Raw genomic sequence first — 19,325 nt, 5'->3', positions numbered from 1 at the left:
GGTGAGCAGCGCGGAGTAATGGACGCTTAATCCACCGCTCCCCATCGCTCTCATTACCGCCTGAACCATTACCCCTCCACCCCTGAAAAATTATCTTCCACAAAACCGGTCCCTCGTGCCAGAAAGTTTGGGGACCACTGTCCTAGAGGACACCTCCATTTCTCTCAGCAAGCTGAGGAGTCTGGCGACAGAAGGTCACACATCATGAGACCCGCGGGGAGTGGGATCCGCCATGGCTCCGGGGAGAGGGGACCGGAGCGCCATGGCGCACCCCACCCTCGCGCTCCTGTTCCAGCAGGTCCCGCGCCCCTCCCCGCCCCTCCTGAGTACCCCTGCTAGGTTTGTCATTGTCACCCCGCCCCTCCAGCTCTGGTACCCGCCTCTTCCCCTCCCTTTTCCCCTCCCCATCCCCTCCCCCCGCTCCGCCCTGGTCCCGCACCCTCCCCTTCAGTTCCCTGGCCCGGTCGCCCCGCCCCCAGAACCGTCCCCTCCCCCTCCCTCCCCCTCCCTCCCCCTCACGCCCCGCCCCTCCCCCCCTTTGACGTGGCAGAAGCGGCACCAGCCATGTTAGTCCCGCAGAGTTCTGCGCCGAGGCCGGGGGCGGGGCGGCGCCGGCCCTGATTGCGGTGCCACAGCTGCTCTGGCTCGGCGGAGAGGGCGGATTTTGTAAGGCAGAGGCTGCGACAGGCGCGGATCTCGTACGTGGTGGCACTGTGGTAAGGATCCACTTCAGGGCTGCCTCCTCCCGGCTCCCTTGGGGGTCCGCGGGCTCTCAGTGGGAGGCGGGGGAGGGGCGGCTGTGCGGCGGCGGGTCCGCGGGCCGGGGTCTCAAGGGTGGTGCCTGCTCTGCCGTCTTGGTGCCCCGGGGCGGGCGGGGTGCGCCGGGGCTGCGACCCGGCCCGGCGGCGCTGCCTGGAACCCTGAACTTGTCACCCGCTCACCCACCACCCTCTACTTAGTTCTCTCTGGGCCTGGGAACCTGGCCCCCTCACCCACCTGCCCTGTATCAGGTGCGAAAGATGGGAGTCGGGTGAAAAACAGCAGTTTGGGCATCCCCCCCAGCACCCCACCCTCCGCTCCCGGCCGATGTGCCTTCCCCACCCCACCCCATCACCGCTTCTGGGTACTTTGACTTCTTGGTTCATTCCCTGCCTGAGCTGAAGAGCCCTAGACTTTGAACCGAGGTGACTTCGTCACCCGTAGTTCGGCCTTGGGGGTTAAAGGGGATAAGGAGAAAAGTGCCAGGTATAGCTAACACCTTGGGCCTTGATTACAAAGGGACTAAAGTTATCAGATTAGGCCAATTGTACCTACTTCATTCAGCCCTAAGTGTTTTCCCGTTTTGGTGGGAAGGGAAAAGTCATAGTAAATCTGCATGTTAAGCACTGGATTGAGTAAGTTGAATTCGTGTTTTCACGTGAACTTCCTCACCTTACACCCTTCAAAGTCGTGGATAACTAGCCAAGTTAAATTGGTTAAAAGAAGTTTTAGATTTAAATATAAATGCGTGTTAGGTCTTCCTTCTCTCCCTTCTCCAGTAGTCTAATGGACATCATTTTGGAAGTCCAGTCATTTTTAATTGGCTCCGAATTTTAGATTTAGAAGGGGTCTTGTAGTTTTCTCACCCAAACCCCTGATCTTACAGATGAGAAATTGAGGATCAGAGGGGTTAAGCTATTTTTCCAATATAATAAATCTAGTCATGGGAAGTAGTTGAAGACACTTCATTGAAGATTTTAGGACAGAAAAGTGGGAGAGGCACATATAATTGTTAAAAAATATATCTGATTGGAAGGAACTCAAATTTTACTTGCAATTTACAATGTTTTGCACTTAGTTATCTATAAATGGGCTAAAATCAGAATATTTAAACACTTTTAATTATTACTGAATAGGTAAAGCCTTTTAAAATACTGTGGGCACATATCTGATGTTCTAGGTTAAAGTGACTTAATGCTTCTTTGCTTTTAGTTATACCATGAGAAAGTATTTAACTAAAGTAACTCCCAATGATTATGTTATGCTAAAAAATGAGACATTTCTTTAGAATGGTCTTTTGTGTTTGTATCACTTAAAAAAAGATATAACGACTAGTATATTAAGTCTGCATCCTAATACAGTGTTTGAATCGTATTTATTTAGTTTTATGCTTTTAGACAAACATAATATCAGGGGAGAGAATGCTTATCAAGTAATGCCATTTTATAAAAAGCTGGTTTGTAAAAGGACTTTATTTCAGATATGCTATTGTTGAATATGGGATCAAACCTGGCAAAATTTGTACTAGAACGAGTGATTTTAAGATTGAGTAATTTCTCCCTTGGAAAGGTGAGGGAAGTTGAGGGGGTGTTTTGCATGCCTATGTAATTGGACCAGTTAAGAAGAAACAGGTGGGACTTTTTCAAACCACTGCTGGAAAGTGAGAAGGTAAGAAATAAATGTGATTTAGTGAACAAATATGATCTTAGAGGAGAGACTGAGAGGAAAAAGTGAGGAAGAAGAGGGGAATTGTACTCAAATATCAGTCAGGTGATATTTAGTATGTCTCAATAAAAAGTAAGGATGTGGAGTTACAATCCAGGTTTTGTTACCTGTTGTAGAAACTTAAATCTGGCTGTTGCCTGTGTGTAGATATCTTCATGCTAAGTTTCATAGAGCCTTTCTCTACTAGGCTCCCAGATTTTGAATTAAGCCCTAGAGTCCTAAGGAGGTGATTCTCAAGACCTCATTATACTCTTTTTTTTTTTTTTTTTTGAAGAATGGATGCACTTATAAATTTATTTATTTTATTTATTTATTTTTGGCTGTGTTGGGTCTTCGTTGCTGCGCGGGCTTTCTCTAGTTGCGGCGAGCGGGGGCTGCTCTTCGTTGCGGTGCACAGGCTTCTTATTGCAGTGGCTTCTCTTGTTGCAGAGCATGGGCTCTAAGCGCATGGGCTTCAGTAGCTGCAGCATGCGGGCTCAGTAGTTGTGGCTCACGGGCACGGCTTGTGGGATCTTCCTGGACCAGGGCTTGAACCCGTGTCCCCTGCATTGGCAGGAGGATTCTTAACCACTGCACCACCAGGGAAGTCCCAAGACCTCTTTATATTTTTAAGCATTATAAAGCGTATAATATTTAAGAGTATTATAGGATCCAGAAAAAAAAGAAAAACCTTAATAGAAGACAGGTAGATTTTTATATCTGCTGCTTTGCAGTCTATTGTAATATGTTGTTTTGGTTGAATTGTGTGAAGGAAATCTGGCTTCACGTAGGTATGTAGTTGGAAAAAGGAGAGATAATATTAATAGCTTTTTCATATTAAAAAATGTGCATATTCTTTGATACTATACCCAAACTCGACAGTTTTAATTAAGAAATCGAGAGTTAATTACAGTGTGGAGTCTGAAACCTTAAAAATGAACTTTTTGTACTTATTGTGTTATAACCCATTGGTCTGTCCTACACTTTGAATGGATCATTTACCCATGCATGATTTTGTAACATCATGAACAGATCATTTGGGAGATCTTGCTTCACTGAATAATGTGTATCTTCCAAATGTTGGCATGTTTCATTATACAGTATATAAAAAATCATATTATTATCACTACTGGTCTCATCAGCAAAATCTTTACATATTAGGAAGTTGTGAAGCTCATGGTATTAGATACAAGTTTTCAAAAATTTTAATTTTTTAATTTAAATTTGAGAAAGCTCAGATTTTATCATTGGCAAAAAATACTGTGAATGGTTTTGCAGGTGACAGGCTCACTTCATCCATTTTTAAGAAAATATATAACAAATACCTAAGTACTAGTTATATACTATTCTTGGAGAATTGAGAAAATAGTCACTCAAAACTTATTTTGTGTTTTGTCGTTCAAATGAACAACCCTGATTGGTTGAGTATATTTTAATAGTCTTTTGATGCTTTTTGGTGATGCATTTTAGATGTATCTCAGATTATAGATGCAATTAAGTAATAAACAGAAAACTTCATTTGCTTTATGTTCTGTAGAAATAATGGGAGGGATTGCATACTCCTAGAATTTATACTCACATCTGTAGCATGGAAGCTGTTGCTAAAAACCATTTCTCTCCCAGAAGAGGTTGTTTCTCCTCTTATTGTTGCCTGTGTTAAAACTGAGGTTGGCATCTTCTAACTCCTCTCTGATTATCCCAGACCTTTGTTTTATCATTATCTTTCAACAGCCACTTTTTCTTGAAAGCTCATATTATCTTTCTCAAAGCTGTCTCCTGTATTTAGCTTCAAAATAATCTTTTCTAAACAAATCTAGATATCTTAGGATTTCTCTCTACCCTTTATCAATCTTTGAAAAATACATGATCGCTTTTGAATAGCATAAAATTCCTTAGCTGTCTCTGAAATTCTGATAGGAAGAAATACAGTGTTTAATTTTTATTTTATTATTTTTAATTGCGATATAATTGACATAACATTTCTTTTAGAGAAGGGAAAGGTCTTAGCTGCTTAAGATACTTAAGATTTGTTAAGCTTCACTTTCTGTAATTTGTATTACTAAAATATATTTGGACATTTTTCTAAAATTAAAATTGTTATTGTATCTAATAATACCTTTTCTTCCCTTACTTATATTTTAGAATCAGTTCCTCATCCCTTTGTTGTTCTTAGCTACTTCAGCATCCATGTTGCCTCTGTTGGCACCCTACCTTCAAAATTCTTCGGTTCTTTATGCCATTCATCTCTCCCACAAGTCTTCTAGCCAGCCACATAGTACTTGAAATTCTATCTTCTCAGACCTTTAAATTTTACAGTTTCCTTGCATCACTAACAACTGTTGCATTTTGAGAGCATGAGATAGATAGAACTGCTTCCCAGGTAGGAGAGCTGGCATCCTAGTCAGGAAGCTAAAGAATAACAAGATGGAGATGTCTCTTGATACTGGGCACTAACCAGAGTGGCATCTCCCTCTTCCAGTGGTAAAGTTAAATGATTATATTGAAATTATATATCTCAAATTAGAGTTTAAAATACTCTCTTAAGTTGGAATGTTAAAAGTATTCTGAACTAAGTTTCTGCAAGAGAGGTTAAATGATGCATGATAAAAAAATTACCTGTCTAAATTAGAAGTACCTAGTTTTAGAAAAATATTTTTGTTTTGCACCCTTAAATATTCTCTTCTAGCAAGTTTAGTGGAAATTTACTACTTTCTGGGTAGAAAAGCATGTGAGTTTTAGAATTTAATGTTTTTGACAATCTATTTATTAGAATAATGTAACTCACTAGGCTGATACGGAGAACTTAGGATCTAGATTTTCCCCCATTTTTGCCTTAAATCAATAGGACATCTATTTTATTATTTATTATTTTTTGCCGTAGTTTTTTTTGAGAGTGAATAAAAAAGGATAAAATACCTCTCATTGGGCCTAATAGGCATTGGGTTCTGTAGAGCCATTCATTATTTTGTTTTAATTGTGGTCATTGTTATTTGCTAATTTTTTTTTTGAGATAAATATTTTCATTTGGTTATGATTTCTAATGGATTAATATTGCTGGAAGTGGGAAAAACATACTTATTTTGAATTTTCTTAAGAGGATTTAAAAATATCCTTTAATTTTGTTACAGAAATAAGAATCAAGGTCTACAATGACAACCTATTTGGAATTCATCCAACAAAATGAAGAACGAGATGGAGTCCGATTTAGTTGGAATGTTTGGCCATCAAGTCGACTGGAAGCTACAAGAATGGTCGTTCCAGTAGCAGCCTTATTTACACCACTGAAGGAGAGACCAGATTTGCCACCCATTCAATATGAACCTGTTCTGTGTAGTAGGACCACTTGCCGTGCAGTTTTGAATCCTTTATGGTAATTAAAGTATATGGAAAAAACTAATGTGTCACTATGATTAAAAAAAAATGTAGTTTCTTTCTTGCTCATTTATATAAAAATGTCTTTGTTTTTGTTTATAGTTATTTTTTCAATTTAAGGTAGTCAGATCCAAAGAGCTATAAAATTTTAGGATCATGCTAGTTGTAGTGAGTTGATAAGAAACCAAATGCGAAGTTGTCACTGTGTAAACTGTTAGATTCTATCAGTATTCTCTAGATACTGATCCTGGCAATCATCCCATCTTGTGTCATTTGAAAAGTCATAGTTGAGTGGTATGGTGTTTGAAAAATGTTATGATTTCTTGTTACATAAGCCAGACTCTCAAGAATTAACTTTTATTCCTCTTTCTGCTCCCTCTCTCTCCACTCAGTCCACTAGCAAATCTGGTCGATTCCATCTCCAGAACCGTCAGGATTCTGTCTCTTACTCTCTGCTAGAACATGGTACTTCAAAATATACCATCTTTTTCCTGGATGGTTTCATTATCCTCCTAACTGGTCTTCCTGTTTCCATTCTTGCTTTTCAGCAGTCTCTTCTCCACTCAGAAGCTAGTTTTACAAATGGATATCAGATTATTAAAATCGTTCAATAGCTACTTATTACACTTGGAATGAAAAATCCATATCCCTTATCAAGACCTATAAAGCCCTATATGATCTATCCTCTGTGTATTTCTGCCTTAATCTTGTATCATCCATTTTCTTTATTTTCATCTGCATTATACCTTACCCTCTCTCTTATCCTTGGATATACCTAACTTACTTCTACCGCAGACTTTGTGCAATAGCTATATGTGCTGCCTGGATTGCTTTGCCCCCAGATTTTCCTATGACTGGTTTCTTTTCATTCCGATTACATGTCAGTTGTTTATTTTTTTATTTTTTATTTTTTTGACTGTGTTTGGGTCTTTGTTGCCGCGCGCGGGCTTTCTCTAGTTGCGGCGAGAGGGCTCTTTGTTGTGGTGCACAGGCTTCTCATTACTGTGGCTTCTCTTGTTGTGGCACGCGGGCCCTGGGGCGTGCAGGCTTTAGTAGTTGTGGCTCACGGGCTCTAGAGCACAGGCTCAGTAGCTGTGGCTCACGGGCTTAGTTGCTCCGCGGCATGTGGGATCTTCCCAGACCAGGGATCGAACCCGTGACCCCTGCATTGGCAGGCGGGTTCTTAACCACTGCGCCACCAGGGAAGTCCCTCAGTTGTTTATTAATGAAGGCTTTCCTTTAAAGTAGCCCTCCCAAATACATTCTCATGTCCTGCTTTGTAATCTTTAATCTTTATTATCACTATCTAAAAGTATCTTCTGTGATATATATCACAGATATAAACTCTGTGATAGCAGGGACCTTTGATCTTGTTTACTTCTTTATCATCAGCACCTAGAATAATGGCATTCAATAAATATATTTTTATTGAATAAATGCTTTCTAGATCTGAGTTTAGAAGTTACTGAGCCATTTGGAGAAAAAAAAACAGGATTATCTTAATTTTATTGTTGATATTTGTGATATATTAAAAGTTACAATATATTCATTTTGGTGAACTTGTATGTGTTAAAAGTATGAATTAAATAATGGCAACACCTAAAAATACATGGCTTTTAAAGATTGCTTTGATATCAATTTGAATGTATTCATTTTCAGAAAGAAATTAATTTTATTGAAATTAGGATTATGGTACAATTTAACTGAACCATGAGCTATTGTATCTTTTCTTAAAACAGTCAAGTGGATTATCGAGCAAAACTCTGGGCTTGCAACTTTTGTTATCAAAGGAATCAGGTAAGAAAACCCCTGTTGCATATGTTAATGCTATAATACTGCTCTAAATATGCAGAAAGATGCATATTTAAAAATAAAGATGAAATAACTTTATATATGATGAAACTATCCTTTTTAATAATTAAATGATCAGGAAATAATTATTTTCAGTTTAAAATTTCATTACTCACAAATAATTTGTTAAAATGTTTTGTTTTTTTCTACCTGCAGTTTCCGCCTACTTATGCTGGTATATCTGAACTGAATCAACCTGCTGAACTTTTACCTCAGTTTTCTAGCATTGAATATGTAGTTCTGGTAAGAACGTAAGAGTAACTCTTTAAGAAATTTAAAATATCCAGTAATTTATACCAAAATAACTGTTAAATTGAGCTGACTTAAAAGGCATCATTCTTGATTCTTACATTGAATTGATTGAGAATTTCAAAGGTAAGAACTGTCAAGGTCAGTTTGAGTAAGGTAATTTCTGTTGTAGTTATTTGAAAGGTGGCCAAGGTATTGGGTGGGGTGGTGTGGTTTGCTATACCGAATAGATCAATAAACAGTAAAGTATCAATTTTGCTTTGTAGTTGGAAGGTCAATTACCAATACTTGGTCAGTATGATGCTAGAGCCTAATGATATATTCCCAAGTCTAATAATGAAATTACTCTTGCATTGGCCCTTGTTAAGAAAATCATTTTTCTTCCCTTTCTGAACAGCTTTACATAGTTATTTACATATTTAAGTATTAAGGTAATATTTTTTATGAATGTTGTAGAGAAACCAGAATATGGTTCACTGAGCCAGTCAGTAATTTGTCCACTCTGGCTAGTTTCCAGTTCTCTTATAATCCAATTCAGGGTTAGATAATTATTTTATAAAAATCACCTAATTTTGCTTTTAAGCTTTATAGTTACTATTTTCTTATTTTAAAAGAAATAAATGCTTGTTATAAGAAATGAAACCTCATGCAGTTAAGTAAAATTGAAAGTGAAAATCTCCTTCATGTAACTGAATAATGTTTTTAAACTGAATTTTTCACTTGATGATGTCTTGGATATCTCTCCGTGCATATATAACCTGTTTCATTTCTGAAATGGCTTTATTAGGATTCCATTGTGTAAATGTATTGTAAATTATTTACTTAGTCCTCTGCTGATTATCCTGTGTATTGTGCTGAAGTGTTAATACTTTTAAAACATTTTTTTTTATCGCACCATTTTTTAAAAGCGTGGTCCTCAGATGCCTTTGATATTCCTCTATGTGGTTGATACTTGCATGGAAGATGAAGACTTACAAGCCCTGAAAGAATCTATGCAGATGTCATTAAGTCTTTTACCACCTACAGCTTTGGTTGGCCTAATTACTTTTGGGAGAATGGTGCAGGTTCATGAACTTGGATGTGAGGGCATTTCAAAAAGCTATGTCTTCAGAGGAACAAAAGATCTGTCTGCCAAACAACTCCAGGTAAACAAGAAGAATGGTAGTTTTAGCCTGTTTGTGCACATCACTCTATGTATGTCTATAAATGCCTTCTAGATATAAGTTTCTAGAAAATATTATGAATGACTAATATAATTGTATTATAACAAAGCCTTTAAATTTAGTGTTGGCCTCAGCGTTCTTTCATTTGCCTTAAATTTTTATTGTAGAGATTGACAACCCTTCACTTTTGAAGTATCTTTAAAATTTAGAGTGAAACTGAAGCTATTTTACTAGAGATTTGAAGGGCTAACAGAAGAGTCATGCTGAAGACTGAGAGAAGGCAACCACAGAATTTTAGCTTTTGTTTCTTTACATCTCACTTAGGAACTAAACACTTTGTGTTTGGCAAGGGGACATATTTTAAGGCTTGAGAGTTAATAGGTGAACCATGAGTATATATATTTTTTCACACACTAGGACATTTTTATCTTTGGGGCAGATTGAAGCTGTGTCTTCCAAGGCAGGGAGTTATGTGTAACATACTAGGATCATCTTGGTGTATTTTTCAAAATCTTTTTCTGTCCAGAGATTTTGATAGATCCTAAGAGAGTGAGTGAATATGTGCTTCAACTGGAAGATAGTTGAGAGGGTAGAGATTGTTCATGTAAGTGTTTTGAAAAACTTTCTAAGTGATTTCTTTTTTTAAAATTAATTAATTAATTTATTTTTGGCTGCGTTGTGTCTTCGTTGCTGCACACGGACTTTCTCTAGTTGCGGCGAGTTGGGGCTATTCTTCGCTGCAGTGTGTGGGCTTCTCATTGCGGTGGCTTCTCTTGTTGCCGAGCACGGGCTCTAGGCGCACGGGCTTCAGTAGTTGTGGAACGTGGGCTCAGTAGTTGTGGCTCGCGGGCTCTAGAGTGCAGGCTCAGTAGTTGTGGTGCACGGGCTTAGTTGTTCCACAGCATGTGGGATCATCCCAGACCAGGGATCGAACCCATGTTCCCTGCATTGGCAGGCGGATTCTTTTTTTTTTTTTTTTTAAATAAATTTATTTATTTATTTTTGGCTGCGTTGGGTCTTCATTGCAGTTCGCAGGCTTCTCATTGCGTTGGCTTCTCTTGTTGTGGAGCACGGGCTCTAGGCCTGCGGGCTCAGCAGTTGTGGCTCGTGGCTTTACAGCGCAGGCTCAGTAGTTGTGGTGCATGGACTTAGTTGCTCCACGGCATGTGGGATCTTCCCGGACCAGGGCTCAAACCTGTGTCCCCTGCATTGGCAGGCGGGTTCTTAACCACTGCGCCACCAGGGAAGTCCCTCTAAGTGATTCTTATACAACCCCCAGTTGAGAAATTACCCTGATTGATAAGCCTGGTATAAAGTAGACAGATATGAAATCAGACTTTGGAGGCATCCAGGTAGCCCAAAATGAAAAAAAAAAAAGATTTTGAGGATGACTAATTTGAAGCTTAGCAGACTGGGATAGTGGTGCCGCAGTTAACCGAGACAGGAAATACTGGAGGAATATGCAGGTTTGGAGAGGGAGGATAAATGAACAGTGAATATGATAGTGAATCATAGTAGTGACTAAGATTTGAAGAAGTGGGGAAAATTAGAGTCTGTGTTCTTTCAAGAGGTTTGTTTTTGAAGGTAGGGAAGGAGATAGTGTGAAAGTTTGAGAGAGAGAGGACCGAGTTAAAGAGGTTTACTTTAGGAGGGACACTTGAATGTGTTTATACACTAAAAGAAAGAGACTAAAGAGGGTGAGTGAAAGCAAGAGTGAGATGAGGAGAGGGAGGTTTCACAAAACATGACAGGGCTTCCTTCAGGAGCATAAGAAGCAGAGTACCTTGAAGGGGAGGATCACTTGTTTCCGTGAGACAAGAGAGAGTGGGCAAGTTTTAACCTCTATGTACCTTAGTTTTTTCATGTGTAAAGGGAGATAATAATAGTATCTATCTTACAGGGCAGTCATGAAGATTAAATGGATTGTGCTTTTAGTAATCTTTATTTATTTATTTATTTATTTTTATATTTATTCTTGTCTGTGTTGGGTCTTCGTTTCTGTGCAAGGGCTTTCTCTAGTTGTGGCGAGCGGGGGCCACTCTTCATCGCGGTGCGCGGGCCTCTTCACTATCGCGGCCTCTCTTGTTGCGGAGCACAGGCTCCAGACGCGCAGGCTCAGTAATTGTGGCTCACGGGCCTAGTTGCTCCGCGGCATGTGGGATCTTCCCAGACTAGGGCCCAAACCCGTGTCCCCTGCATTAGCAGGCAGATTCTCAACCACTGCGCCACCAGGGAAGCCCGGATTGTGCTTTTAGATGTTTGCTATTACTGTTATTTTTAAACTGTAAATTTATTTAAAGTAGTTTATTTCTAGTTCTGATTGCAGAATACCTTTTACTTAAATTATGTAATACGTATGTAATACATAAAACATCTGCCTTTTTGAAACAATGAATGCATGCAAACTAAATTTTTTTCTCCAGCAAAATGTTTTTATCTTCCTTCTCTACGCATCTTGTTGAAGAGAGCCTGGTCTTTGTTCCCCAAATAGTTATGGATTCAAATCTTAAACTCTTCTAGTTGTGTGATCTTGGGCTGATCTCTTTGCTTTGTTTTCTCCTCCTCTATGGAAAGGAATAAACAATACCTATTTTACCAGATTATTTTATTTTAATACTAAATGAAATGATGTAAGTGAGAACACTCAGTGTAGTATAAACTCTTTTGGGGCTTTTATAGCAAAATCTGGATTAATATCTTGCTTTGCTACTTACTAGTTTTGTAACCTTAGGCAAGTTACTTAGCCCTTCTGAGTGTCAGTTTTCATTTGCAAAGCAGGAATTTAAAAATCTACTTCATTATATTTTGTGAGGAAATAGTATATACAAAGAGTTTAGCACAGAATCTGGCACATAAGTCCTCAGTAAAAAGTTGCTGTTCCTTCTAGCAGTGTAGGAAATACTGCAGGATTGGTTCAATAATTTTTTTTTTTTTTTGCAAATCTTTAGACTTTCTGATTTTCTGTTATATACTTTTATTCTATTTATGACTAAGCATTTCTAGATTCAAGAAAATTTTAGTAAAATAACATTATTTTCATGTGTCTAGAGAGGAATTCTGCACACATCTAAAATTCAGAACAAAACTGACAGTTTGGTTAGGCATTAAGTCAGAAAATTAAGAAGCATAGACGTACAAGGTGTGTGTACCTTATAAACCCCATTAATACAATTCCTTGTATCTCTCCTTTATATTTATTACAGTTGCAATTTTACACTTATTTAGCTAATGATTTAACTCTTGTCTGTTTCACCAGATATAAATTTCCATACGGTCAGGGACTATATATATTTTTCAACATTAGATACCTGGCACATTGCGATATAGTTGCTGAAAGGAATGAATGAAGACAAGTTAAGAAATAGAGAAATTCAAGTTACACAGTAGCTTACTTTTACTTAAGTAGAAATAAAGTATTTCTGAGCTAGTATCCCTCTTTTTTGCTCACATAGCACCTTGTATTTTGCTGTCTTACGATGATCATTTCATTGTATTACTGTTTACCTGACAGTCTCCCCAACTAGAACTTTTGCTTTCTGAGGGAAGAGACTTTGTGTTCTTTATTTTTGTGTTCCTAATGCCTACAGAAGCACCTTGCATGTCATAAATATTTGATACATCTTTGTAGGAGTAATTAAATGGATATCACAAAAATAATCTCTTTACAGGAAATGCTGGGGCTCTCTAAAGTACCAGTTACTCAAGCAACACGTGGTCCTCAGGTACAGCAGCCACCTCCTTCCAATAGGTAATAAATACGGCAAAGAGAATTTTACAATTCATGTGGCTATTTTAAGCATCCTATATCCTTAACTTGAATGTAGGGATTCAGTGATACTATATTGTTAAATATTTTTAGGAATGTAAATGTTGCATTAGTATACTTTTTAAAGAGTTGAGGTAGAATCACATCGCTGAAAAGGTTGGTTTTTCATTATTACAATGTAAGGAGTTTCTTTAGTTTTGATATATTCTTGATTTTCTAAGTTCAGAAAAACTTAATTTTTGTGGTTGAGGGCAGCCAAGCAAAAACAGTGCCCCCACAAGCTTTTCATTTTGCCTCCTTAGCCTTGTAGTAGCTTTTTCCACTAAACTTACTAATCAGAGGTGGTCTTACTAAAACTGAGTTGATGTATCTTCTCATAATTAATTCAGTAACCTTAAAACTTACTAGATTGGTAAATGGAAGATGCAGTCTCAAAGTAATACTTGGTTTGAGTGTTTTATTTATAGTAGCTGTACTCAGTGTGGTTCCTCACCAGTGGGCAACATCACCTGGGAACTTATTTGAAATGCAGATTTTTGGTGACCACCCCAGACCTACTGAAACAAAACTCTGGAACCAGCAATCTATGTTAAAACAAGCCCTCCCACCAATTTTGATGTACACAAAAGTTTGAGAACCATTGGTCTACCGTATATTCAAATTATTTTTCTCTATTTTTAAGAAAGTGGACAATTTGTTTCTTAAACCCTCACCCACAAACATTTATAAATGGCTTTTTATTTAATTTTGTTTTGCAGATTCTTGCAGCCAGTACAGAAAATAGACATGAATCTCACAGATCTTCTGGGAGAACTGCAGCGAGACCCGTGGCCTGTACCACAGGGAAAGAGACCTTTGCGTTCCTCTGGGGTGGCACTTTCCATAGCTGTAGGACTACTTGAGGTAGTGACAATAGCTTTGTTTTGGAATGTAAATGTGTATGTGTGTGTATGGAATGATAAGTACGAGATAATGTTGGGTGGAAAAATCAGGTCATAGGACAGCACATATGTGATTTTATTTAAAGTTTGATCTGTGGTATATCCTTTTGTGTATAGAGAGGCTTCTGGAAGGATGTTTACCCAATTGTTAACAGTGGTGGGTTAAGGAGAGTTTTACTTTTAAGTAGAATTTGAAAATTTTACACTTGACATATCTTAGCTTTGTAATTAGAAGAGTTTTTTAAAAAATGTTTTTTAAAATTTGAAATGTTATTAAATTTATAGACAAGCTGCAAAGGACTTTTTTCTGAACTATTTGAGATTAAGTTGCTGAAGTGATGTTACCAACCCCTTGAGTACTTTAGTTGTATTTCCTTTAAACCAGGATATTCTCCTACATAACCATAATACAACTTTCGAAGTCAGGTTTTGAAATATATGATACATACACTGATGTACTGTACAATACATAACACTGATACATTACTACCATCTAATTCTCAAAACTCATTCAAGTTTCGCTGGTTATCTCAATAATTTCTTTTACTGAAAGGATTTAATTCAGAGGCATGTATGTAGTGGTTATGTCCGTTTAGTCTCCTTTAGTCTGGTGTAGGTCCTCAGCCTTTCCTTGACTTCCATGACCTTGGCACGTGGAAGATTCAGGCCAGTATATACAATGTCTCTCAAATTAGGTTTGTCTTGATGTAACCTCACAATTAGATTGAGGTCTTGCATCATTGGCAGGAATATCACAGAAGTAATGGTCTGTTCTTATTGTATCCTCTCAGGTGGCACATGATTTTCGTTTGCCCATTATTGATGATTATCACTTTGATCACTCATTAAGGTGTGTCTGCCAGGTTTCTCCACTGTAAAATTACTCTTATTTCCCCTCCTTGTGAGATTAATAAACATTAGATGGTGAGGATCTTTGAAACCATGCAAATATCCTATTCCTCATCAAACTTTCAGTTTATTCATTTATTTATTAATATCACTGTGGATTCGTGGTTTCCTATTTTTTACAGTGAGTTATCTGTTACTATCATTTTTTATTCTTTTAACTTTCTACTTTGACATAATTCCGAACATATGGAAAAGTTACAAGAATGGTTCAAAGAATTCCTTTAAACCTTTCACCCAGATTCCTCAAGTGTTAACATTTTATTACATTTGCTTTATCCTTCTCTCTCCAGGTATTTATATAGATAGTGTGCTCTCTCTATAAATATAGATGTAGCTATATATAGGTATCTATTTATATGTTACACACATATAAATTTTAAAAAGCCATTTGAAAGTCAGTTACAAACGTGATGTCCCTTTACTTCTAAGTTTTTAGTGCGCATTTCTTAATTACATGAGAACATTCCTTTGTATAACCACAGTTCATTTAACAATCATGAAATTAACATTGATATAACACTATTTTCTAATCTTTAAACTTTATTCAGATTTCACCAGTTATCCTAATAATACCGTGTATTGTATTCAATTGTTATGTCTCTTTGGTGTCCTTTATTCTGGAACAGTTCCACAGTTTTTCTTTGTGTTTCATGACAATACTTTTTGGGTTTATCTGATCTTTAATCATGAGTAGATTGAGCTTATGCACTTTTGGCAGGAATATTGCAAAACTGATTTGTGTTCTGCTTATGCAACATATCAGGAAGTTTTATTACTACTGTTGTTACTTAGCTTTGATCACTTGGATAAGGTGGTTTCTGCCAGGTTTCTTCACTGTAGAGTTACATTATTTTCACTGTAGAGTTAAGTATCTAATGGGGAGATACCTTGTATATTCATCAAACTTTTACCCAATAGTTTTAGCATCCATTCATGATTCTTGCCTGGTCAATTATTATTGTGATGGGTGCTAAATAGTGACTTTCTAATTCCATAACTTCTTCTACATTTATTAGTTGGCTTTCTACTTGAGGAAGAGCATTCTGTTCTTCCCCATTTATATATTTATATTGGTGTGGATTCTTATTTCATCCAATGGATTATATTCCTTTACTGTCATTATTTATTTTGATACTCAAATTGTCCCAGATTTGGCCAGTGGGAACCCCTTCAAGCTGGCTCCTGGGTCCTTATTATATGTCATCATTGTCTGAACATTTGCTTGCTTTCTAGTACAATAAGATGTTCAAGGCTCATCTTACACCTGCCCTGGACCTGATATCAGCCATTTTGAAGCCCTGGTTTCTTTTAGCTTTGGTTCCACCAGGCAGATCTAGATGCTTCATGTGCTCACTGTTACTGGAATGTCATTGCTTGTATGTCCTAGTGGATGGAGCTAAGAAATATATGTATGTGCATACGTATATGTATGTATGTGTGTTTCTATAAATGTATATATACACACATACCTATATAATTAAGTATGTATGTGTGCATATATACACATATATCTAAGTACCCCTGCATACATCTATGTCTATCTCTATTAAAACCACAAACGCTATATATTAAAAACCAAGAGTTCTTTCAGATATATCTAATTCCAATTCAGTACCACAGGGTTTATTCTATCCTTCCCATATTTGTAACTCCCTTCTCTGACCACAGGAACCTGGTTCGGACTATTCAAAATATGTTTACTTATTTGCTCCGTCCTAGAATACACATAGAATAGTTTTAGAATTTCTAGCTCGGACCTCTGAAAAAGAAGGCTAGGAGTTAGCGCTCAGTATTTTTTAACATTCTGAGGATAAACAGGACAAAATATACTGTACTCAAAAGTGAACGGGGTTAGTTATCCACAACCTCCCTCCTCTTAGTGTGGTTATGTTTTTCATTTGGTGTACATTCTGTGCATTTCTTTTTTAAAAATCCCATTCTTGTTTTGCATGTGTATATATGCGTAGGGAAGCATTAACATGATTCCAAATCACAGTTGTACAAAAAGATATACTCAGAGTAGTCTCAGTCCCTTTGTTGGATGAAACTTGTCTTCTAATAAATTTCTTAAGACTTAAGGGTACAGAATTTCCTAACCTGTCGAATGTTTAAACTGCTTTTCTGTGGCCTTTTTATACTTGAAGGATAGCTTGGTTGGATATAAAAAGCCTTGGTTCTCACTTTCTTTCCTATAGTTTTTGAAAATGATGCTCCATTGTTTTCTTGCTTTGATGTTCTTTTTGAGAAGACTGATGCCAGCCTAATTCTCTTGCCCTTGTAAATTATTTGATCATTTGCTTGGAGTGTTACTAGTATGTCTTGTGGGTTAATTTTCTCTAGTGCCTGGTGATCCTTTTCTATATGTGTATTCAAATCTTTTGTTTCTATAAAGTTTTCTTGTATTACAGTTTTAAGTGTTAGTTTTTTCATTGTTTTGTTTATCTTCTTTAAGAACTCCAATTATACATAAATTGGATCTTTGCTTGTTTTGCATTTCAACCACTTTATCTCTGATCTTTTATTCTTATTTATTTCGTTTTCATGCTCTTGATTATTTTCTTGCTTTTCTTTAGTGCCCCTTAATAAGTTTTCATTTGAATCTGGCAGTTGTTCTATGCTGGCTGCTAGCTTCCTTCTTCTTTCTTCCATGTACTTTTCCCCAAACTGCCCTTGCTTGTGTGAAGGCTTGCATGGGAGATAGCTCACTGGGACTTAGTGTTTATTATTATTTTTTTACTTATAAGTAACTTGAAGTTTGAATGCTTTTTGTGTTCTAGTTATGAAGGTGTGTGGTTTGTATACTTTAATTTGTTCTTGTTCTTTACTGATATTTCAGCTTTACATGACTGTTGTTACCTCAGCAGGATGATACCCAGTATGAAAACAGTATTTTTATTTGTTTATTAATCTAGTTTAAGAATGTTTTAGAAGTAATAAGTATACCTAATAAAAACATTCAAACAATATGCAAGGATGTATAAAAATGAAAAGTAAAAGGCCGTTTTCCTTGCTCTTGCCTAGATTTGTTAATCATGATTTTTAAAATTATCATCAAAGTATATCATTGACATTCTTTTCTGAAGCTATAATGTAGCTTGAAAATGCACTGTGTATTTTTGTTCAATAACTGCTTATAGAAATTAGAAATAAAAGTATTTCAAATATATATAAATATTGTTAATTGTGGAATGGAGTGGTTATACACATAGAGAAGGAGATGTAATTCTTTGTCATTGCAGTTTTGCTGCTTGCTAGGGAATCTTTCATGTATTAAAGTCTTAGGATACCTTTAAATTTGTTTTTTCTAGATTCCCTGTTTCTTTTGGATTGTACTCAGTTCTTTTGTTTATTATAAATTTTCTGAGGTCTTGCATGTCTAAAAATGTTTTTTAATTTTTCCCTCTCACTTCATTTGTACTTTGGGTGGGCCATCTTCAATAGGATCTTTGAGCCATTCCTCGCTAGTATTCTAACAGATAGTTTATTGGATAATTTGATGTAGTCTCATTCTTAGTCCTTTTCAGGAAACTTATTTTTCCCACTGAACATTTTTAGAATGTTCTCTTTAATTTTAGAGTTCTGAAATTTCATTAGGCTGCGTTTAGGTTTGATTATTTTTTCATTAATTATGTTTGGTTTTTGGTAGGTCCTTTCATTCTGAAGACTCCTGTCATTCTTCAGCTTACTTTATTTTTTTCTTTTTTATTCTATATTCATTAGATTGATGCTGCACTTCTGCATTTCTTCATATCTTTATTTTTTTCCTCATATTTTCCTTCTTTGCTCCTATTTCTTGGAGGTTTCTTCAAGTTTATTTTCCATATCTCTAACTTGGTCTTCAGACATGCTTTTTAGCCCATTCGTTGAGGTATTTTTACTTTTGCCATGATTTTAATTCTAGAATCTCTTGAGAGTTGTCATATTTGTTTTGATATTCATTGTAACATGTGTTCTGTTCTGTATCTTTCAGCCCCCAATTTCTATGCTGAGAACCTTCTCTGGGAAGATTGCCTACTTTTCTCAGAGAGCTGTTCTTAGGAATTGCTAAAATCTGTTGTCATTAGCTGCTGTTTCTGGAGCTGACTGCACTTCTTTGGCCCATTGCTGCTTTTTGTGTTTTTTTGACTCTAAATATGGAGTTTTTAAGATATTCCCTTGGGAAGATCTGGCTTACTTTTGGAATATATATATGTATATATATATTTAAAATTATACATAATATATATATTTAAAATTCTTTTGTCAGTCCAGTACAATCTGTTGTTTGGATTCCTCAAAATTTCTAGTCTGCTGATAGTACTCTTTCTTATTTATTTTTTAAACAGTACCATTTATATCATTTCACTGGCACCTTGGGAAGAAGGGGGAGGTAGATTGAAGTACTCAATCCATCAGTTTGAATTAGAAATATAAGTTGTGCATGTATTTTAAGCATAGAAGACAAAAATAACAACCAAACAGAAAAAGATACCCTCTTTTCTTCTTCTTTCCCTACTCTTCCCTGTCTAGTACTAGTTAAGCAGGAGGAACATCCTTGCTTATAGGGATCAGGTTTATAGATTATTTTAAAATTAGGAAGGCATTGCTATTAGAATAGGATTTCAAAAGAAA

General features: G+C 36.8%; 1 protein-coding gene across 1 annotated transcript in view; it reads left to right on the top strand.

Annotated features, from left to right (window-relative positions):
- Nucleotides 1-542: 542 nt before the first annotated feature.
- SEC23A (SEC23 homolog A, COPII coat complex component) overlaps nucleotides 543-19,325 on the top strand; it is a 61,889-nt gene continuing 43,106 nt past the window's right edge. The window contains exons 1-7 of the mRNA XM_057543370.1: nucleotides 543-716; nucleotides 5,592-5,833; nucleotides 7,575-7,632; nucleotides 7,843-7,929; nucleotides 8,844-9,080; nucleotides 12,767-12,846; nucleotides 13,623-13,767. Of these exons, the coding sequence (XP_057399353.1) occupies nucleotides 5,613-5,833; nucleotides 7,575-7,632; nucleotides 7,843-7,929; nucleotides 8,844-9,080; nucleotides 12,767-12,846; nucleotides 13,623-13,767 (828 nt within the window). The 5' untranslated portion in view covers nucleotides 543-716; nucleotides 5,592-5,612. The remainder of the gene's footprint in view (nucleotides 717-5,591; nucleotides 5,834-7,574; nucleotides 7,633-7,842; nucleotides 7,930-8,843; nucleotides 9,081-12,766; nucleotides 12,847-13,622; nucleotides 13,768-19,325) is intronic.

Source organism: Balaenoptera acutorostrata, chromosome 3 (genome assembly GCF_949987535.1).
Source record: "Balaenoptera acutorostrata chromosome 3, mBalAcu1.1, whole genome shotgun sequence".
NCBI classification, from domain to species: Eukaryota; Metazoa; Chordata; class Mammalia; order Artiodactyla; family Balaenopteridae; genus Balaenoptera; species Balaenoptera acutorostrata.
This window is presented reverse-complemented; position numbering and strand designations above follow the sequence as displayed.